Source organism: Morone saxatilis, unplaced genomic scaffold, assembly GCF_004916995.1.
Source record: "Morone saxatilis isolate NCDOM2014 unplaced genomic scaffold, NCSU_SB_2.0 Contig17, whole genome shotgun sequence".
In the NCBI taxonomy this organism is placed as follows: domain Eukaryota; kingdom Metazoa; phylum Chordata; class Actinopteri; family Moronidae; genus Morone; species Morone saxatilis.
In genome coordinates, this window is record NW_023339729.1 from 24,644,429 (window position 1) to 24,667,023 (window position 22,595).

Here is a 22,595-nt window from a genome sequence, read left to right on the forward strand (position 1 = left end):
GTTATCTCCAAACTAACTGTGTAATGAGATATACGTTAATGCACTTTAACTAAATCTTCTTGAACTCGTGTAACACTATTTGTGAGCTTAGTATAGTAGTATATTGGATTTTCTTTAACAATGTATGTTGCTATTACACATTGTTATTGTATGAGCTATTAATAAAGTCAGTTTGGTGCACGTGGACGTTCAAATTGGCTGAATTTAAAGTATGATTACAATTTTTTGATGAAGTTTATCTAAAAACTGGTCCAAACTGTGGTCCATTTATCCCAGCGTGCACACCTGGCACCAATAAGGTCCAGAAAGCAGTAATCCGAACACATGCCGTTACTTAGGCGATATAATGGGACTATAATGGAAAACCAGGTTCAGTTTCATGACCTTTCCCCTCACATCACCCAAACAATGAGAGTCTGTGTGAGCTGCCCTTCACGCCACAGCCAGCAGCAGCAGCACTGGATGATATTTAGAGATTAATTTCAGTGAGAAAAAAAAAGTTAAAACTGATTTTTCGTGTTTGTTCTACAGAGGGGCCCGGTCGGTCCCAGAGGCCCCCCGGGGCCGCCTGGAGTGTCTGGCGTGCCCGGAGTGGATGGCATTGATGTGAGTCCGCAGTTTCATCTCTTCTCAGTTATAAACTTCAGGTTTCAGATGTGGGTCAGTTCATTTCTGGGTTAATCAGCTCAGTGAAGCAGGTTTTCATTGTTTTGAACAAGAAGGAGAAAAAGCAGCAGCTGTTTCTACAATGAAGTCCTTTGGAAATGAAAAGCTCCTCACATGACCTAATCCTGACTACATTCACCTTCACTGTGAGCAGGAATGTTACACTTTGAAAACCATGTTCTACACTCAGATTTAAAAAGTTGGTCACACAAAACAGAGCAGTTGTTGTTGTATAAAACTACAGTAAGGTCACTTAAGTATGTTTTAATTTAACTAGATTTAATGCTGCACTACATATATATAAAATATTATATCGTGTTTGCACTATAAAAAAGTTAGTTTTTGAATATGCAACAACAAGACCATAGTCAGGATTTTAGAAATACAAACATCATGAGTTCAAGTGTCCCCCAACTGCACCAAAAACAAAAGGTTGTTCCGTTATGTTTTCTGCATATTACCTGAATCATTTACTCTGAAGTAAAGTAGTTTAGCCTAAAAGCAGTCAAACATCTAAACATATTAATAATATACTGGAATCAGGCTACAAAATATCCATCATGTGTGAATTAAACACATGTATGATCACCATCTGATCATCTTCGTCTTGTATCTTCAGGGCGACAGAGGAGAAGACGCCACAGTGGACGGCGGACCAGTGAGTGGACTTTTAATTCCTCCGTAGATAAAGAAAATGTATAATGGATGCTGACTTTGAACTTCTGCTTCCAGGGCCCTGATGGTGATAACGGCAAAGACGGCACTCCTGGAGCTGCAGGCCTTCCAGGCGCTGATGTAAGTGAAACAACATGTTGACACAGTGGAGTGTAGCACAGACCTGGTTGAACGTTCATCTACCAGACACATTTTACAGCTGCTCTGACAGGCTCATCTCTTTAAAAAAACTGCAAAAAATATCAAAAGATTCTCTTGAATTTCGAATCCACTGGCTTCTTTAATCCAGTGGATGAGAGTTTTTACCCTCCAGGTTAAAGTCTCCAACAAGAGGATGTATTGAATGTCTGTAAGATCTGAGCCGGAGGAGTTGAGATATTCAGATCTGCTGCTGTGTGAGCAGTTTGTCTTGGCCTCCACTAAGTGTGGAGGAAAAAAAAACAAACGTTCCTTGAATAAATCAATCTGGCTATTTAGGGTAGAGTCTCGAGTAGCTTCCTGACAGAAACAGGGGTCTTTTTGTGTGAGGTCGAGGGGTGTGCAGGGGGGATCGGCTGCCCAGAGATGGCTGACAGGAGAGAAGCGTAGGCTGGGAAAGGTGGCGCAGAATGGACTCAGTGTGTTTGCTGTCCGCTGTGGTGACGGTGCTGAGAACAGACCGGCAGATTCATGAGTTTCATTTGGACTAAAACAGAGAAAAAAGTTGAAACTACACCAACACTTGTACCAGTCATACTTTGAGGAAGATGTGGAGAGAGAACCAGCTTCTAGGCAACACCTAACAGACCAGAATGTGATGAAGCAGGAAGACAGGCTGTGTTTTGGTTGTTAGGAAATATTAGAAACCAACACAACATCATCATAAATGGATATACTGATTATCTGAGGGTTACCATTTGCTGTGATTGGCTGATTTTATGTGTCTTCGGCTCGTTTTGTGTGCTGATGCCTTTGACCAGAGGGAGAGTGTTTTAAAGGGTTATTTATGGGTGAGGCAGGTGAGGGGAGGAGCTAAAGAACTGAAGAAAGTAGAGGTGTGGCATCAACTTGACAAAATCAAAAAAGGCTTAAAACTCGACTCGGACTTTGAACACTAATGACTCGTGACTTCACTTAGGCTTGAAAAAGTTTCCCTTCATTTTCCTGAAACAACCAACCTTAAGGCTATTCATTCCCAGTAAGATCCACAACCAACAGCATCCCATCAAGTTGCAGGACAGAACCATCAGGAACTAACATCACATTAAGTGCCAGGTGTTAAAAGGACATTATATTTGGTGCATAGATTCAAAACTCAAAGTTTAGGACTTGGTACTTGAGTGCAAAGACTAGAGATTAATTTGGGACTTGAATAACAATGACTTGGTCCCACCTCTGGTAGAGTTGGAACTGCTGTGAGAAACACGGGCAGTAAGATGGTCAGACGTGTTGTAAAGAAACCAGTAGATTAGTCAGATGTTTTTATTTATATATATTTATTACTTTAATACTTGCCGTGGTTGTGTGGATGCACACACAGTTTTATGTGTAATTAGGAATTATTAACAATATTTTGGGTGCATTACTGTTCGGGTTTACTTGCAAAGCCAGCCAGCGTTCAGGTCTTTAAGACTTGATCCGACTGAACCCAACTGGTGCAGTCAAACCTTGAGACAGGAGCTATATTTTTGTTTAGTTTCCTTCATAACTGGTTGATAGTTTAACCTATTCACTCTTCCTACCTCTCATTATGCAACTGCAGCACATGACACACATGGACACAGAGAGAGAGAGAAAGACTAGAACCCAAAGCTTTGTGCAACAAAATGGCCCAAGACAAATACTTTGCTGGCGTCTGTTGGGTTCAGGTCGGGTAGAAGAACTAAAATATGCGGTTTAGATAATGTGATTGTCTTTGTGTTTGTTGTCCTATCTGGCTTTGTTGTAGTGTGTTGTTTTATTACTTGGTGAGTCCAATTATCATAACTGTAAGAATCAAAGGCCAAAACTATGAAAATTATTAATAAATAAATACAAATTTATAATGAAATTATAAAGTGATAAACTCTATCAGAATTATTAACTTGAACCTTAACTGACTGATTCTGTGTTATCTTTGTAGGGACCTGTTGGACCTCCTGGAGATCCAGGCGCACCGGGACTAGAAGGGCCTAAAGTAAGTTTATTATCGATTCATTTCTATATAATTTCTGTTGAATCTTCAGTGCTAATACTCAAACTCTGCTGGGCTGAACTCTGAGTATCTGTAAATAAATACTGCTCTTCCCTGTTGTACTCCGATATTTCTGATTTAACATTTCTGTTCTTGTTTGTTTTCAGGGAGATCCTGGGTCACGTGGGCCTTCTGGGGAGCCTGTGAGTACAAATATTAACCTGAAGTACATTGCATTTATGTTTAACAGATTTAAACAGAAGTGCAGATTCTGTATAAACCTGCATGAAAGTTATGTAAATATTTGCTTTATTAGGTGTTGGGACACACAGTGAAGGATGAAATGCACAATAATATAATGTATACTTATTTTTTATTGATTATAAACCCCTTAGTGAAGAACTTATATGATCGGAAGAAAAACTGTATTAGTCTTTTTAGTCAATTCTGTATGTTGGTCTTAATCAATCCGAGTTTACGCCTGACTGCCTCTATATATACTTTAATGTTTAGCTCAGTAGTAGTAGTACATATTATTACTGCTCAGTAATATGGTGTAAAACATTGTCATATTAAAAGGATATAAGACCCAAATTGTGATAAACAGAAGTTACTCTTTAAGTTGCTACTGGAAAGATATCATTTAGTCGGTGATGAGTTGGTGATGAACTCATCCGTGATGTTTGGTTGCTATGTTGTTTTAATCCTGTTTGGTTTTTAGTAAATGCTGTTAAATAAGTTATGTAATTCAGCTTAAGTGGTCTTCTTGCAGGCGGCGACCCCTCTAATATGGTATTGATATTAAAAGGATTTTTTCTAATATCTATATATATATCATGACATAGCAAATGCATGCAAAAAAAATTTATATTGAAGTATCACCAGTCTTACATATTATTTATTATTTACATTGCATAAACTACACTCTGTTGGTGATGAATTTAGCTCTCTATTTCAGCAGTAACAACACTGCGCTTGTCTTTATTGATCTCTGTTGAACAATCAGTCTGAAATGATCTACGGGTTTTCTCTCACAGGGTGTAGGACCTGATGGGCTTGATGTGAGTATCCACATTATCACACTTTATACACTGTATGCTGTCAGGGTTAACACAGTCAGTTCAGGTTGGCATGGTTGACCTAAACATAGTCAAGTAAGTCAATTTTATTTATATAAAAATATATTCTGTCTTCTAGCTGATGGTCTTGTTTATGTAGGTCACATAGAGGCATCAGTATTAAATTTAGACTGTAATACTTTTTTAATTACGTAATACTTTGTATTATTTGTTGATTATGTTTTGTATTATTAATCTGAATCTGGAAATAAACTATTAACTAAAGTTATTAAATTTAAAAAAAGGGTAAAAAGTACAATATTTGCTTTTCAACTGTAGTAGAATAGAGGTATAAAACAGAACATGGAGATAATCCAACTAAAGTATAAGTACCTCAAAATTATACTTAAGTATATTACTTTAGCAAATGTACTTAGTCACTTTCCACCACTGAAAATAAGATTAGATTTTCTTGGATTCAATATAACACCAAGTTATGATTAGACTTTGTTTCTCCTGTGTACTTACTATTATATTCACATAAAGTGGAAATTAACACCAAACTGAGCAGCTTCACTGACCTCTCTGTGACATCACAGTTACTCAAGTTACTCTTTCACTTGGCTATGTGTCACAGCATGTAGACCAGTTTTATATGATTAATAAAATATGTTATATATATATGTGTATATTAGAGTCTTTATTTCAACAGATTGCTCATCAGAAGAAATTTTTTGCTGTTTGTTAACAGGGTATTCCTGGTACCGACGGACTGCCAGGTGAACTCGGCAAAGTTGGACCAGCTGTGAGTATAATTATCATTATGTACAGGTTGTTACACTCAAGCTAATATCATAAACTTCATCAATAAATGTATTTATAAATGTCCCAAGAACTTAAACATTAAAGCAGCAACAAGCAACTTCCATTTTGTGTTGATTCTGGCGCCCCCTGTGGACATAAGCGGTAGTGTTTCCACCGCCTTATTTCAACCAGGTGGCAGACATTAAGAATAACTATCGAAATAGATAATCTGATGGTCTTGTTTGGTCTTGTAGCTGTTGATGCTGCATTAAGATTCAAGATTATTGTCCGTGTACGCTGTATTAATAATAACTCCTCTATCTCTCACAGGGGGCGAGAGGCAAGAGAGGTCAAGTGGGTCCTCCTGGTGCTGCTGGGCCGAGGGTAAATATCAACGCTTATGAAAGTCAAAATTAATTATTTAAAGTTTATTTAAGCTCAAAGACATTGTGTTATTTTTCCCCCAGGGTCCTCCAGGCGTGTATCAAGGCGAGGACCTGGTAAGTTTGATCCCAGTGTAGAATTATTTCAATAAAACTGCTTTTTGCCTTTACAAATATAACTTTATATAAAAACACAAAGACTTGATATGATGTTTACATTTACATGAGCCAGTCTGCTGTTGTTCTACAGAATAGAAACATGGCTGACAATGCTCCACAATATTTAGCATATAATTATTAAAAGTTAAAAGCATCTTACATTTTAGATTTTTTACTTTAGGGCAGTGGCTCCCAACCCAGGAGTCGGGATAACCACTAGGGGTCGCCAAAGGTTCATGGGGGGGTCTCAAGGCCTTCTTGATTGTAAGGGGTGTAAGAAAACTTAAAAAATATACACAGCAGGCTGCTACCTCTGGTTTATTTCTGTGAAGAAAAGTAAATATAAAGTGTCTAATAGAGCAATGGACAAGCATCAGCGACAAAAAAACGCTGAATTTTTCAAAAAAAGAAGCTTATTAAGTCTTTATGATTGTTAACAAATATAAAAAAAATATATATTATAGACAGAGAATTGTATAAAAAGTTCCCTAAACAGGAAAAAATCTGTCAGTGGAGCCCACTAGTGGCGGGGCTCTTCCATGACCTCAAATAGGCTGTTGTGTTTTTCAGTGTCCCACTGCCTGCCCCTCTGGTCTGACTGGACATACTGGTCTCCCCGGCATGAAAGTAAGTGACATTTTTACTGATGCTGATATTATTTTCTCTCTTTTTACACTGATGTCTTTCTTCTGATTTGCTAAACACATTTTATAGATACATTTAACTTGTTGTTCCTGCCTGTAGGGCCACAAAGGGGTTAAAGGTGAATCTGGTGAGCCCGGAAGACAAGGACACAAGGTAACATCCTCTCCTTTCACACTGTGTGCAACATCTACGATCTATTCCCGCAACAGATAGCATGCAAAGACCTTTTTCTTGAGTGAGAACAGTGTGTGTTGAAAGTAATTTATCCACAAGCTGTAGAGACTTCCAGATATCACAGCTCGAAATTACGTTCTCTTTCAGGGAGAGGAGGGCGATCAAGGACTGCTGGGTGAAGTCGGAGCTCAAGGACTACCAGTAAAATATTTCACCATTCTCTCTCTATGAAAGTTCCCTTCCCATTAATGCCTGCTTCTTGCAATGAGATAAATCCTCGCAGTAAAACATATTAACATGGGACATGTCTGCCTCTTTTCCTCAATCCGCTGAGTAATTTTAGGGTCCAGGTGGATCAAGAGGCCTCCCAGGAATAATGGGCTCCAAAGGTGACAGGGTAAGAAGTCACAACACTAACAGATTTACTCATGAAGTCAAACCCCCTTTTTATAACATCAAATAATGAATTAAAACCAACCTTATCTAAGGCATTATGACCTATGCTGCAGCCAGCCACCAGGGAGCGATCAATATGTTTTGGCTCCACTTTTTGCCATCTGTAATGTCATCTGTCTATATATACAGTCAATGATATATAGACACCATAAAATGTCTGACTATGAATTATCCAATCAGGACAAGACACATGATGGCCAACCTCTTAAACCTCCAACAAAGAAATTTAAAAATAAAAGTTTATTAAAATCTAAGGAAATATAAAAAAACAAAAACAAATAAAAAACATGTACACATTTGTTTATTTTATTTTTTTACAGTTTGATTGTCTTTGCTGGTGTATATTATTTCAAATTTTAAAAATACACATTAAAATGGATGTTTTTCTGACTACGTTAATTTCCCGTCACAAACAGGGACTTCGTGGAAAATCTGGTGATGGAGGTCCTCGGGGAATCCAGGGAGCCCCAGTGAGTACCAGTCTTTGTATCGCCTCTGTTGACCATTGTTATTGAGACAAACTGCTAAATAAAGACATTTTTTTAGGGCGATCCAGGCCAAAGAGGAGCCATAGGTGAGCTCGGGCCAAATGGAGTCCAGGTAAGATTTTAAACACAAATCAGACCAAAAACAACAACAGGAACAACATTTAGCAGCTGTAAAGCTGTAGTTCACATTTTACATTGAGAAAGATTACACTGATTTCTATACCAGTTATTTAATGTCTTATTAAATCCTGTTTCCTGGAAATATAAGAACTGATTTTATGAAACTGCATAAAAATACTTGTTTAACTTGTTTTTTATTACCTTGACATTTTTGTCAATGTTATTTGTGTTATATCTCATGAGTTTAACTTGTTTCTGTTTCCTTCTTTCTTTCTTTGTAGGGAGATCGAGGCCCACCTGGAATCAGAGGAGTACCAGGGCCAAAGGGAGAGCCTGTGAGCACTGCTTCACTACCAAATGTTTCCATCTTACTGTATTATATGCCACACTTTAAAGGTTATATATATGAAGTTCACTACTACTAGACTAGCATCTCATTGACAAAACCTGCTTTATTAATAGTTTAAATCTTATATATATAACCTTTAAGATGCTGGGTGAAAATATATTAATATAGTTTTTGTTTTTAAACACTATAATTTAGTTGTGAGTGGTTGATTCATTTAAAGAGAGACACATTTGTATAATTAATTATGTAAACCTCACATCTTTCCCATTAACAGGGCCTCCCTGGTCCAGATGGCCGTGAGGGAATACCCGGGCTGCCGGGGTCCAAGGTAACTACAATCTATTTTGTAACATTTTAAAGTAGTGTGTGTTTGTTTCCACAAAGAGATTTGAGAAATATGCTCTAAGAGAGAAAGACTACAGTCTGAATCTTTAGACAAGTCTGGAAAGACAATTTGTGTGACAGTTTGTTTCTGTTATTTTTAGGGTCTTCCAGGGAAAAGTGGGGCTCCAGGTGATGCTGGCCCACAAGGACTTCCTGTAAGTGTGACCTCCGACCCAAAATCAACCTTAAATTATGACTAACAGTTTAAGATTGGACATTTTGAGCTCAGATATCATGTTTGATACCTTTTTTCCTCATTTAGGGTTTGCCAGGTGCTTACGGCCAAAAAGGAGTCAGTGGTGTGAAGGTATGATCAGAACTTGTGCAACAGTTTATACAATATTGTATACAAGATATTTATACTACTAGTGTTACTGATGGCTAGATTGTTAATGTATAGTAAAATAAACTGTACTGTTTTGCTCTCTTTGCCACCAGGGTGTCACAGGTGATCCTGGTGTTGTAGGACTGATGGGGTCTCCGGGGAAACAAGTAAGTTTAAAGCAAGTTGAAATAGTATTGTGATGAAGTTAATTTAATTATAAAGCCTCAGAGTAAGTATGTAAAAGCCCTCTAAACGTCATTAAGTATCTTCGGAAATTTCCTCAACTCAAAATAAAAATGGATGCCACTGATGTGTCTTTTCTTCTGGAGCTCTAATAATGATCTGATCTGATGTCTTATTTGTTTCCAGGGCGAACGTGGCGAGCAGGGAGAGGTGGGACCTGTTGGCCCCAGAGGAGGAACAGTGAGTCAGCTGCATCTACATTTCACTTAAAGCAGCAGGATACAGTTATAGTTACTCATCCTGATTGGACACCTGCTGTCCTAAAGTAGATCTGAATGTAACCCTAGCCCTGACACAGGCACAGGCTGATAATGCAGAATAGTGCAGTTATTTTATGTCCAGGAGGAGATACACTTTCCAAAAACTGGCACAGAAAATACAGCGTGAAAGAAAATAAGATAACAGCCATAAAAGACAAATAATGCAAGGCTGTTAATATAATACATTTCCTGGATACTTAATATGGGGTAAAACAATTCTAATAACTGCATTGAAAATTAAACATTCATATCTAAAAACTATAAATCATGTGCAGCTCTGGATTAAAAATATTCCTTTCCATTGCACTTTGATACATTAAAGGATCTATTTGTGTTTTCTATTCAGATTCTACCTTTTATTTTCTTTATTTTAGGGTGAACGAGGGCCAAGAGGGAATGAAGGGCCTGCAGGACTACCAGGAGCCAGGGTAAGACCTACAGAGAGAGTCTAACACCTTGACACCGCACCACACACACTGTCAGAGAGTGAAATCACACAGGAAGTACAGCTGTACAGGTGGAGGTGACAGTAGAGTTGGCCATAGATACAGTGGGACAGTTGAACAACAGCTGGAAACAGAGTCACACAAAGTTCATTAGTAGTTTGTAGTGTTTGTTCTCATGTGTACAGAATAAGGGAAAAGTCAGATCAGAATTGGAAAGGATAAAAAAAAGGTTGTAAAAACAATCTGCAGGAGATTGTTCTTCTCCTATTTAAAATGGGCCGGACATTGATGAGTCTTTGTATTTTATACATTACAGGTTAAAGTTTGAATTAAGAGAGTGTGTGCTAGCAATGTTCACATAATTATACATCCAATTAATATGGTGGATAGTGAGCAAGAAAGAGAAGACGTGGCGACTAAAAGAACAAGGTACTCAGAAGAAGAGGTGCTCTGCATGAAATTAGGAGAAAGTCAACAAGTACGATATTAAATATAAATTATTTATAGTGAGAGGGAAATTAACAAATATAAAAGAAAGTCTCTGAATATCTTGCAATTTTACAGCAAGATTTGTAACAGACAGAAATTAATTTGTTTCTAGAAAATGTTCAGAGGATATGTATGTATGTTAATTATCTGTGTAAACGTAATAGTGTCATATATAAGGTAGGAAATCATCAGTCACAGTTACATACTGTACACTATATTTTCACAGAAAAGTCTCAAGAACTATTCAGAAAGGGTGTGGCCCAAGTGCAGAACCCTGAGGTACTCCAAACATCAGTTAGAAGTCAATTGAAACAACTACAAGAGGAAAACATACAATATTAAATGATAAGATTGAAAGATACTTGGAGGCAAATGCTTACACACCAAATACGTTCTTATAAGATTGAGGAATACTTATGTAGCTGGCATAATGGGAATGTAAAGGACGTGATGGAGTATGAGGCTGGAGACATATGAGGGAGTGAGTCCGTTTAAAGACTTATAGGTGAGATGGAGGGTTTTGGAATCAGCAGGTAGCCAGTGCAGACATATCAGTACTGTTATATGATCAAACTTCCTGTCAGCTGCATGTTGGATCAACCTTTTGTTGCTGTTTTAGTGTATCATAGTAGTGTATTCTGGATGTTATGAAGACATGTATGAAGATTTCAGCAACTGATTATGATAAAATCGGTGGCTCAAATGTAAGAGAGGGATTGAATGCTATACCTTGATTCTTTCAAATAAATGTCTATATTAAATTGTGGTATATGTTATGTTTAAACAAGAAAGAAACTACTGATACTTTATTGCATTCATGAAGTCAAGAAAAGCTCATGTATAATACCATTAAAGGCCACTTGGTGGTAAATATGAGGGCTGTATTAATTAAAAAGTGAATAATTTGGAAACATGTCAAATAAATGTATTCCTTAAGCCTACTTATACAGGATTTGGGATTGACTCTCTTACTTTGTTGGTTTCACAACTATGGATTTAGTAAATGATAACACATCATTATCATTTTCATTATTATGGTGGTCAAATCCTGTCAGTCCCAAAGGTCTTTTGAGCTTCTGAGATCTCCTGCTGGCAGGCAAACACAACCAACAGGGTTAAAAACATTCCTCTTTTGAAAGAACTAATTAAACCTGAGAGGAAAACAACAGGATTATGGTAATACTGAGACCATGGATTGATGGAGAAACAGTGAAAAGTGGATTTGATGAAGTTAAATCAGGTTGAAAATATGAAAACATAATCAAAATGTGATCGACTGTTCAGACTACCAGCTGAACCTTTCTGCTGAGACCTGCTGCAAACCTGGACTCTATCAAACTGAGAGATCAGGGCCTTGACATACAAAGCAAGCAATCAGTGTTCATAAATACTCTCTCCTGCCCTGAACGTATTATTCAACACGAGGATCATTCACCAAGATAAACCCTGTATCTGGAAAGTGAAGCCTAGTGCCATGCTTTTATTAAAGAGTGTCAGGTCCTTATAAACTTCTGTCCCTGCAGTTCAGTCTCTAATCTGCCGGTGAGCGGGCATGAATGGCCCCTTGTTACACAAATCTGAAGGCCCAAGGGGTTTTTCTGCAGCTCAGGGGGGGATTCAGGGCAGGAAAAGAAGCTGAGAAGCCCTGAAAGAGCCCTCTGTTCCCCAGGAATGCCTGAGACCCGTCGCCCCGCTGTACACCACAATCAGTACCCACACACACCCAGAAACATGTGATGGTGGGCGGGTGGTTGGCGGGGGTCTTCCTCACCTTTCAGATGATGTGAAGCTGGAAATGTTTTTATTTTTTCTGTGAATGTGGTCAGGTTTAAGGTGGGGGAGGTAACTTTTTTAGGCTCCACACAGTCGGCCTTGTGTTATGATTCTGTGTATTTAACTATTTCTTTTTTGTCTGTGTTTTAACAGGGGAGCAAAGGGGATCCGGGCCTTCCTGGACTTCCTGGGCCTGCTGGTTATCGTGGCCAGAAGGGCGACAGGGTAAGAGATGAAAACACATGAAAAATACACATTTAAAATGAAGCGATGTGACAACAGCAGCCAAAATGTCAGCAGGTGCCAGATCAAAATGTACTGCTGCAGTCTAGTTAAAATGCCTCACTCTGGTTAAGCATACTGATGTTATGTTGTTGTTTGTTCTGATTAGAAATGTCTAAGGCTGAATTTGTGTGGTGGGAATGTCAAAAGGTATAAATTGTCCCCTTTAAAAAGTGGTACAAAGCTAACAGTCACCTACATCAGTGAACACAATGAAATTGAAGATTGAATCATCACAATATATATATATATATATATTATTAATCTGTAAACGATTGTGCTGCACAATATTTAAACCTGATTGTCCTCAACAGCTGCTTCCTTCCTTCTTTGATTCCTAAAAGATACTGAGCATGAAAAACTTTGCTTACGCAGGTTATAGAGAAGCCCATTTGTCACATCTGTCAACTCTCAAATTAACTCTCGTACTCTTACTGCTCTCATAGCTTCGTTTTTGGCCGTAGCAACTGGTTTTAGTGAAGAGCCTCTAAAAACCCACAATTCACTACCTGCTCTGCAGCAAACAGCAGACAGACACAGACACAAGCTGGTGAACACAGTGGAGCATTTAGCAGCTAAAGAGCCAGATATTTCCCTCAGGAGTTTATAGAGACCAAAACACAAAGCTAAAAGAGAGTGAATATTGGACCTTTACAGCTGGATGTGTAAAAAAGCACGTGTTACTGCCTCCAAGTGGCCAAAAAACTTTGGTTTAAAAATGAATCTCATTAATACCAAATACCAACATGAAATATGAGCCATTGTCCAGTTCCATGCTCAAATTAGTCAAATAAAGCAAATATGAAAGTACAAAAGAATAAAGTAAACGTTTAATTGTACAAGCTAGGATCAAATCCAGACCAGGGCTACGAAAAAAAAACAAAAAAACAAATCAGTCAAATTGGATTTAATTTAGTAGTTTTGATGATAAAATATTCATTATGTTATTTTTTTCCTCAGGGTGCCGTGGGTCTTGATGGTCCAAAGGGAGAGCAGGTATGTTTCATAAGTTGTAATATTACACCTGCTATTAAAACTACAGATTACAGTGTTGAGTCGGAGCACACAAAGAGCCAAAAATCTGTCATGCATCTTTATTTTAGGGTGGTGCAGGTGCTGAAGGAACACCGGGAGACCGCGGAGACCTGGTGAGTGATCGACTACTGCGTTTGACCTTAATACAGCAGTATTTGTCTGTTGATCAGTCAATCAGTGTGAAACTACAAGGGTGAAGTTCTGGAAAGTCTAAAAAAGTCTGTTTTGTTGTGAGGAATCATAGTTTTTCTACAGTCTTAATCTGCTGCATCACTGTTGCTACAAGTGTTGGATGCAACTTTCTGCAGCCTTGCCGTTATTTATGTGACTTCTCTCTTACAGGGTGAAGAAGGAGAACCCGGAGAGAAAGGATCGGTATGTTCACCTAAACAAAGGAATCATAACCTAATCACAACTCTTCAGCTGACGGGATGATTCTCATAATGTCCTTTTTTGTTCATTGTCACTGTTGTTTACATCCTGGGGATAATTATCAGGTGCTTCACTGCAGTTAACTTTAACTGTGAAGCAGCTACAGGAGCCTATGTTCAGTCTGCAGGCTAAGGAGACTCAAATTAGATTTCTGTTTTTTTTCATGGCAAATCATATGTTTTCTCATCTGATGTGAGTCCCTCAGCTGTGATGGAGGTAGTCAGTGGAGGGACAGTATTTTGGGTTAGGACATTTCTGCACAAGGAAAACGTGAGGGGTCGTATTTTAACCAGTCTGTGTTGCTCCGACACATTTGGAGAAGGGTGTAACTGCAGTCCTTCCTCCTAAAGCCCCTCTTCTGTAAACCAATGAGAGTCGAGCATAAGTAGTAGAGTTCAGTATGGAGTAAGCTGAGTAAACTTTAACTTTTAAACTTTAAATTTCATTTTAGCAGTCCACCAAAATCTGTTTCTGAACACATTTTAGGCTAGAAATAAGAAATGCAGTTGCTGAATCTTCACTCATATTAGATATCAGTATAAAAAATATAAAAATTTATCAGTTTGTTTCGACATTTGTGAGGCACTACCGGTGTTTTGGTTTAAAGAGTGACCATGTTAACTGGTGACATTCGGACAGATGAGTCAAACACAAACAGAGCTCTTGTATTAAATAATATTAAAATATTCGTGTGGAGGAATTTGACCCTATAATTCAGTCTGTTTCCCACATTATAAACACATTATGAGTGTGTATAAAATTGAAAGCTTCCTTAAGGCTTTTAGAGGACAGGTCGGCTGTGTGTTCTGTGTTTTCAACACTTGCCTTCACTACAAGCAACAATTCAGTCAAAATTCACCAGTCTTCACTTCATATTATATCTATATATATTTCATATTTTTCATTTTGTGAACTATATGACCTGCCAATTGACTTCTGATAGAAAATACAAATAATTCCTCTGACCAGCAGGGAGCGATAATACCTGCGTGAAAGGGGAAACACACAAGACAGTCAAACAATAGCAGCTCCTGAATGAGGAGGAGGCCTTTTTTATATGAATAAACACAGCTCTCTTATAGGTTGCCTTGTCACTGATCTCATCTAACAAAAGAATAAATCTAATTTTAGTTTTCCACCTCTCACTGTGTGTTTTAGTTCCTATCTGTTGTAATCGAGTCATCCTGAATGTTGCTGTCTCCCTGCTGCTGTTGATTGCAGACAGGCCCACCGGGAGAGACAGGAAATAAAGGACCTGAGGGCAGCCGAGGACAGCAAGGGAAAGAGGGCAAGTCTGGCCAACCAGGACCACGAGGCATGCAGGGCGATATGGGGGTGCCAGGCCTGCCGGGGACACAGGGACCAGCGGTGAGAGATATATATATATTATTAATCTGTAAACGATTGTGCTGCAGTTTTCTGCTGAATCAGAGCTGCTTATTGCACTGAAGGACAATTATTTTAAACCAGGGCCTAATTTTAAAGTTCTGGTAGAGTTTTTCTAATATTCGTCAGAAATTACTGAATGTTTTGGGAGGATTTTTATGGATATAAATATATTTAAGGGCAACACCTCAGGGCCACGTTCCCATGTGATGTTTGCCCATACACACTGCTGTATGAACTCATGGCTCATCACTGTCAACAATCTGTGTTTGCTCAGGGAAAAACACCAACTGATACACACATCAAACAAGTCTGCATGAGGGTAATGCAAGGTAAGTGTTTGTCATCTTCGTACCCTTAATCTCTCTATCTTTCCTAATTGTTAGACCATGAAGCTCAACTCATAAACTCAATAATGTTATATTTCCTTATCAAGAATTTCAACCACAAGAAAAAGAAGCAGATAAGAACAGTTAGAACAAGCTGATATATAATATATATTGTGTTACTATCAGGGTATAAAAATACTCCACGTCTTTTGACATTTTTGACATGACTACTCAGTAGTCATTACTACATTATTACATGTGTACTCTGGGTTGGACCACACCCATCTTCCAACTCAGCCCTCCAGTTTGATCTCAGCCTGTACAGTTTCCTGACCGCAAAAGCTCGGCTGGTAACACTAAATATATGAATCAAAGAAAATAAGCTCAATCCATGATGAAAAGAAATCATTAGTTGAAGCTCTATAAAACAGTCAGAAATAGCTCCTACTTAAACATTAATGCAGTAATATATAATAGTAACTGTTATATAATCAGACATAAACACACAGATGTCCCCGATAGAAGCTGTAAACATTCATGCCCTGAATCTTTAAAGTTGCTCTGGACTGAATGTCATCTTATAAATATAAATGTCAAGTGTGTCCTCCTGTGTCACAGAGCAGCTGGCCCAGCTAGCAGCTAGCCTGAGCAGGCCTGAGTCAGGCATCTCTGGGCTACCCGGTCCTCCCGGCCCACCTGGACCTCCAGGCCCCTCCGGAGAGAACGGTTTCCCCGGACACACTGGATCACGAGGACTTCCTGGTCTGAAAGGTCCATCAGGGCTAATGGGTCGCAAAGGACCCAAAGGTGAGGTTCAGAGTAGCAGTTCTACGATCATATGAATGAATGAATGAATAAATGAATGAGAGTTTGTCTGTAGATATAAAGGTATCACAAAAACAAAAACATAATGATTCTTATTTTCAGGTGATTATACACTAATGAAACATTATGTTATAGTTCTTTATATATTTCTACCAATAGATGCTCCTAAATGTTACACACTGAAGCTTTAATATCATCATAAAGGAATAATATTTTTTTACATTTCTTCACCAAGAACAGTTGAAATGTATTACTGACTTAGACAAACTTCTTGGACTTTGTATTTCTAGAGAGAAGTTGAAAGTTTTCCTGACTTGACTTCCATGTACGCTGCATCCTGCAGAGGTCATTAGAGGAGCTCAAACTTGTGGCACCAGGGATCCAGGGAAACCATGATCAGGATTAAAACTAAGGATGCATTGAATCTACCCAATAATTAAGCTGATCGGGTTGTCAGCCAGACATAACTGATCCATATTAAACACAGTTTCTTTGTCACTCTCTTCTCTTTCAGTCACTTTACAATCGGTGCAGATTTGCACTGTAGGGACTGAAACTGGAGCATCCGTAGGAAATAATAAAAACACATTTTTAAATCTGATCTTGTGAAAGTCAAACACTTGAACATTTGTGGGCTCTAATCATCTGTACATCTTTAAATAAGTTAATGAAGCAGCAGTGACCCACTTCCCCCTCAGGGACCAATCAAGTTCATGTTAATGTTAATGAAGGAACAGATGAGGTGTGAAGTCTGGGCATGAACTTCAACTAAATATGGTAACTTCAATTATGTGTATCCTCTTGGTGATAATTACGTTTCCTCTCTGCAGGTGACCAGGGTGACAGAGGGGACAGAGGACCCACAGAGAGAGGACCCAAAGGAGCACCAGGTGCCCCCGGTCTGCCAGGTAAATGACAAGCATGGCTCAGATATCTGATTTTAGGACAAATGTCCTCAGTTTATGAGTCTGGTGAGCTCTGCGTTATTCACTGAACGGCATGTAAAAGCATTTATTGTTTATGATCAGAGGGGTGCGTATAATACACTTCAGGCAAAATATCTGCACCATTTTCAAATTAATTAAAAATAAAAGCTATTTTCTTTCGTCTCTAATACAACTTTGTGTCATGGTAAAGAAAAAAGAAACATTTCCAACTCAAGGAAGAAAATGGCAATCATTTTGGTTGAGCTGAATGGTGCATTCATCGTTTTATTTTTACCTTACTTAAAAAATATAAGCATATTTTTCCATTTAACAAAAGATGTTGTAAAACATAAGCAGCCGTACAAGAACTTTACCTAAGTAAGATTCATATTTGAGGTTTTATACTTAGGCCAATACGTTTTAACAAAAACAGATATTCTCTACAAGCCCAAGGTGGGATCTGTTGAATATTTTTATGTGTTTCCTTGCAGTGGTGTTACACACACATCACACTGTGTGGTGATGCTCCACAGAGACCTTTTAGTTCCCCTGTATTTAACAAATGTAACCTGATTACTTTCTGGCTGCGTTCTTTCTGCTCATGCACTCCATCTTGAAATAAATGTGTGGAGACATAAGTTTCTCATGCTGAGCCTCTGCGGAGAGTTTCTGATACAAACTCTTGAACTGAACATTGTTGGACGCTTAGATAGTAGGGAAATATTCAGACAACACAGCGGTTCCGATTAAATGGGTCAACACCAAACGCTAACCTCCATGGCTGCAAATGAAGCCAACGTGGAAGTAACAAACCCTGCAGTTCCTCTAACGGCCACTAGAGGCTGGCTCCAACAGTGAGTCAATCTCCATAAGGGCTCACGTTAAAATGTCTTTACAGCTGAAATAAACATGTTTACAGCCTTGTTTTACTCCCTGTAGCTCATTTCCCCATAAATAACAACTGTACAGGGTTTTTTTTTATACATAACTAACCCGTTTAAATTAAGACTGAAAGTTATGTTAGTTAATTTAGTTAATGAACCACCTTTCCGCAGCCGGGGACCTCCACGCCGTCAACGGGTCGGGGGATCTCGATGGAGCGGACGCTGCCGTACTTGCAGCACTCCTCGCGGATGTCCTCCAGGATCTCCTCGTAGTCCTCGTCGTCCACCAGTTCCTCGGGCATCACCATGTTGAGAAGGCACAGCACCTCCGTGGGCATGCCGGAGTTCTGCAGCCTCTGGAGCCCGGGGACCTGCAGCGTCACCGGGGTCTCTATGATGGAGGTCTGCAGGAACAAAATACATTTCCCATAAGGCCTCCTGCTTCCTGCCCCCCTCCCTCCGGATAAACATAATCTCTCCGTCGACCTTTCGCTCCCTCCATCTGCCATCGAGTCTTTAAACTGTAGCTCACAGTGGAGAATAAAGTGTTTGTTTATAGGATTTCTAACCATAAGTTGCATAAAAACATTTATATAATACAATGTACTTTTCTTTAAAGGTGTTTCTGAGCTCAGGTCGTTAATGTGGAAGCAGAATCCTTCAGCTGTTCCTGTGGTTTGAAGGATGAAATCTGTGTTCTTCATCATCTATTATCTGGACGCCTTTCATTTAGTACGGTGGCCCTGAGAGCTCAAGTCCAGCACAGTACTTAAACAGTGAGATCCACCAGTCAGACACTGAGGATGGACTTTACAGTAGGAGACTTTAGAAATGAACAAAATGTGAACATTTCATAGATTCTGGATGTTTTAATGTGGAAATTTAAATAGTTTCGAGCAGATAATTAATATATACGTCTTAATACGCGTCTGCAGGAGATCTTTAAGTTATGTTTATCTCTCAGGGCCACAGTGATTTACAGACTAGTTTTATGATTGTAATAATAATACAGTGTATGTAAGAGGGCGCTGGTTGGATACTGATGGTCGTTACTCACAGGATTGGCGTTTTTAGCTCCCACGCTCGCCCTTTGGACTATCAGCTTTTTGTCGCCCAGTTGCATCCCATTGAGCCCAGCGACTGCCTGACAGAGGAAACACACAAAGGACTCAATCTATAAACACCCTGAGACAGTTTCATAAATCTTTTACTGACTTATATTTGCTAGTTTGCTTCTCTCAGAACTACCTGAACTGTAAAACAAACATCACGTCTCTCTCTCTCTTTCATCCCCGGCTGTTCCCCCCTTTTTATCCGTGCGTCTCTCCCTCTGCTGCTGCCGTCGTTCGTGTTGTTGGGACAAATAAAGGTCTTTGAACTTGAACAGAAACTCACCTGATCGGTGGCGCTGACGTCGACGTATTCGCAAAAGGCGTAACCTTTCGACAGTGACGTGGCACTGTCCTTCACTAGGTTGAACGCTTTGAGGGGCCCGAATGACGTCAAGAGCTCCTTTACCTGCAGAAAAGAGTCAGACGACAGGATGTGAGGGCGATGGCTCGTAGTGAACGCGCAGTAAACCTACAGAGTGAATTATAAACCATCACAGAATAACTAATAACAGGATTACTGGAAAACAAAGAAAATGTGCGCAATTAAATAGTCGTTTGTGCAGTTTACAGGAGAGACTGTGCATAAAAAAATGTTCTTTTGAAGCGTTTAATGGTGTGTATCTGGGCTGCATGAGGGGAACAACACAATAACTACATACTATTATTGAGACGTTTAAATTATAGTGAAAGAATAATAATAAGCTCATATTCAGAGCTGTAGTTGTGCCTACGTTAAAGGTAAAAAGTGTAACTCTTTATTGTATTTTTGCCGGCTACAGGCAAAAAAAAAACCTTTCTTACCTTTACATTAAAAGCTGAATACACACCCCCACCCCTCCCCCAACAAACAAAACCAACCACCATCAACAACAACAACAACAATCCCCAAAGTCTTAATGAATCCTGGCCTTAACCCAAAATCCCGGGGGTCCTAAAACGCGCTCCAAAAGCATGATGGGTAGAAAGAAAGCAGCCAGTAAGGGAGCCTTGCTGGCTAGGAGTGTATCCGTGTGAGGACCAGAATGTCTTACTTGCCTTGTGTTACATGTTGGCATGGCAGCAGTAGATGAGTACTACTGAACAAATTATGAGCGCAGACTTAACGATCTTACAGGCCCCTAGCTGGGGACAAAGTGGGGGAACAAAAATGAAAGAGCTGTGAGTATCAACGCAGTGGCAGTGACTGCAAGTATTAAAAATAAATGAATATATATATATAAAAGTCAGTGAATAATATACATCAGGTGCTCTGTAAGCTGTGAGTGACACAGAACGGACAGTTAGGATCAAATTCAGTGCGAATCAGAGGAACTTTACACCCTCTGCTCACCTGAGCACAGTTACTGTGGAGGTATTAGACTCGTGACGGCCTGTTAATCAGCAGATACTCACTCTGAGTTTGGATGTTTATCAAAGAAAAAGTCCACTTGTTCTTTTAGTTCTGACTCCTTAAAAATAATCAATGGATTTCTGGAGTTTTAGTGACTTTAGTGACTGATTATTTTGGGAATGATCAGTTTTAGAATAACAACTTTAAAGAGAATAAGATTCGGATACCAGGTCACCTCTAAAGAACTTCATTATAATGTCACAGCCCTACTTTATGTGCTCCAACTTCCTCTTTAGGTGCCTGATTTTACCCATAATTCCTTCCTAAAACTGGGCCCAAACTAACTGGATGCAAAGTGGGACAACAAGTTTCAAACAAAAGTCTCTAAAACTGCTTATTCCATCATCCTCCATTAATAACTCAGTACATGTTAGTTTCTGATCACTGCACCTGCTTTTAAATACAGCACTTTGATCTCTGTTGTGTTTATACAATATTTATGAATATATACATATAAATATTGTATATATTGTGCTGTTTTAACCCTGTTTAACTGTATTGATTTCTGCATTAGCTGTATTATGTTTTACTATCGACTCGCCTCCTGTCGCTGCCTCTCGGCCAGGTCGTCACTGTAAATGAAAATTGGTTTTCAATTGACTTATCTGGTTAAATAAAGGTAAAATAAAAATAAATTAAATAAGAGTATAACCCAACCAATACTGGGATATTGATATTTGGAAGTTTAAAGAACCTATTTTATTCGTTTGATATATCTCTTCGTGTTTGTTTTTTAAATAATTGTGATAAACTGAACTTTACTTGTCAGTGCTCTCTGATGTTTCTAAGTGACGTTTTTTTTAACGTCAGCATCTCTCTCTTACAATTATTACTTTCACTGTCAATTAATCTGCTTTTTCATTCAATTTATTAATCGTTTGGTCCCTAAAATGTAAGAAAAGGCTGAAAAATACCCACTAAAGTATTTTTATTTCTTCCCAGGATGGCGAAGTCATGACCTGCACTGCTCTGGTTCTGATTGGCTAGGAGTCTTTGCCTCCAGTGGTTTGGTTGGTTAGAACAAAACCATCATTTTCTTGTCACACTAATTTATATTTTAATGTTTTTGTGATCAGTTTGATTTTAAGTCGCTATAAAAAGAAGGTTTTACAACTAATTTAAACTAATTAAAACAATCCAGAACCACTACCACTGTTAGCAGAAGGTTTCTTAAGGTGGACTTTTTCTTTGACAATACTGACTCATAATGAATATGCAGCAACAACATTCAGGCCTAAATATCACACAGAGATAAATACAGTTCATCAGCCTGTTGTGTAAATATACTGGACTTTGCTTACCTTTCTTTAATCAGTATGCTTTACATGAGAAAGGTATACGCAGTTTACTTAGATCATACTCATCATATATGATTAATGACATGATATGATTAATGTTTGTTGAGGCAAAATAAGAGCTTATTTAAATCAGATACATATTAATACATTAAATATGAAGGTATTTATGTTTTATGCTACGGGGTCACGTCCTGTTTCTGGCTCTGATAAACAGCTTTTATTACTTCTCTAAGAAGATTGTTTCATGTCATAAAGAAATGTAAAAACATATTTTTTTTGTGCAACGTTTTATTCAAAAAGTGTGACTCAGCAAGTGAGAGAAAAAAAAGAGGAAACACGAGTGCACCCGTTCAGTCTGTCTGCGGGTAAATACCTGGTCATCGTTAAGGTAGTTGGGCAGCCCTCCTATAAACAGTTTGTGGGGGGAATCGGGAACGACTGTGGAGACGACGCCTGCGGAGAACAAAACAACGAGGAAATAAAACATGTTTTCACCGTCGGAGGATTCATACCGTAAAACTTCCAATAAAAGCAGAGTCCCTAACAGACGCAGGTCTCTTTTAAAAGCCCGGTGTGTCTCCAATAGAGGCCTGGTCTGGATTTTATAGAAATTATCTCGATGTATTAAACCTCTTAAAACCCATCAG

At 38.7% G+C, this 22,595-nt stretch overlaps 2 protein-coding genes across 2 annotated transcripts in view; one reads left to right on the forward strand and one right to left on the reverse strand.

Annotated features, from left to right (window-relative positions):
- col9a1a (collagen, type IX, alpha 1a) overlaps positions 1-22,595 on the forward strand; it is a 24,141-nt gene that overhangs the window by 388 nt on the left and 1,158 nt on the right. The window contains exons 2-31 of the mRNA XM_035660873.1: positions 532-606; positions 1,286-1,324; positions 1,399-1,461; positions 3,443-3,496; positions 3,661-3,696; positions 4,531-4,554; positions 5,303-5,356; positions 5,686-5,739; positions 5,823-5,855; positions 6,468-6,524; positions 6,642-6,695; positions 6,864-6,917; positions 7,060-7,113; positions 7,589-7,642; positions 7,719-7,772; positions 8,062-8,115; positions 8,404-8,457; positions 8,615-8,668; positions 8,776-8,820; positions 8,952-9,005; positions 9,208-9,261; positions 9,716-9,769; positions 12,203-12,274; positions 13,292-13,327; positions 13,435-13,479; positions 13,709-13,741; positions 15,020-15,166; positions 15,462-15,516; positions 16,132-16,320; positions 17,169-17,246. Coding sequence (XP_035516766.1) covers positions 532-606; positions 1,286-1,324; positions 1,399-1,461; positions 3,443-3,496; positions 3,661-3,696; positions 4,531-4,554; positions 5,303-5,356; positions 5,686-5,739; positions 5,823-5,855; positions 6,468-6,524; positions 6,642-6,695; positions 6,864-6,917; positions 7,060-7,113; positions 7,589-7,642; positions 7,719-7,772; positions 8,062-8,115; positions 8,404-8,457; positions 8,615-8,668; positions 8,776-8,820; positions 8,952-9,005; positions 9,208-9,261; positions 9,716-9,769; positions 12,203-12,274; positions 13,292-13,327; positions 13,435-13,479; positions 13,709-13,741; positions 15,020-15,166; positions 15,462-15,516; positions 16,132-16,320; positions 17,169-17,246 — 1,783 coding nt within the window. The remainder of the gene's footprint in view (positions 1-531; positions 607-1,285; positions 1,325-1,398; positions 1,462-3,442; positions 3,497-3,660; positions 3,697-4,530; positions 4,555-5,302; positions 5,357-5,685; positions 5,740-5,822; positions 5,856-6,467; positions 6,525-6,641; positions 6,696-6,863; positions 6,918-7,059; positions 7,114-7,588; positions 7,643-7,718; positions 7,773-8,061; positions 8,116-8,403; positions 8,458-8,614; positions 8,669-8,775; positions 8,821-8,951; positions 9,006-9,207; positions 9,262-9,715; positions 9,770-12,202; positions 12,275-13,291; positions 13,328-13,434; positions 13,480-13,708; positions 13,742-15,019; positions 15,167-15,461; positions 15,517-16,131; positions 16,321-17,168; positions 17,247-22,595) is intronic.
- LOC118327497 (splicing factor U2AF 65 kDa subunit-like) lies at positions 19,266-22,402 on the reverse strand (the record flags this gene model as incomplete). The annotated part of the gene is given in 2 exon segments (XM_035660874.1): positions 19,266-19,292; positions 19,544-22,402. A coding segment is annotated over 1 exon segment (162 nt), but the record flags the coding sequence as incomplete, so codon positions are not given.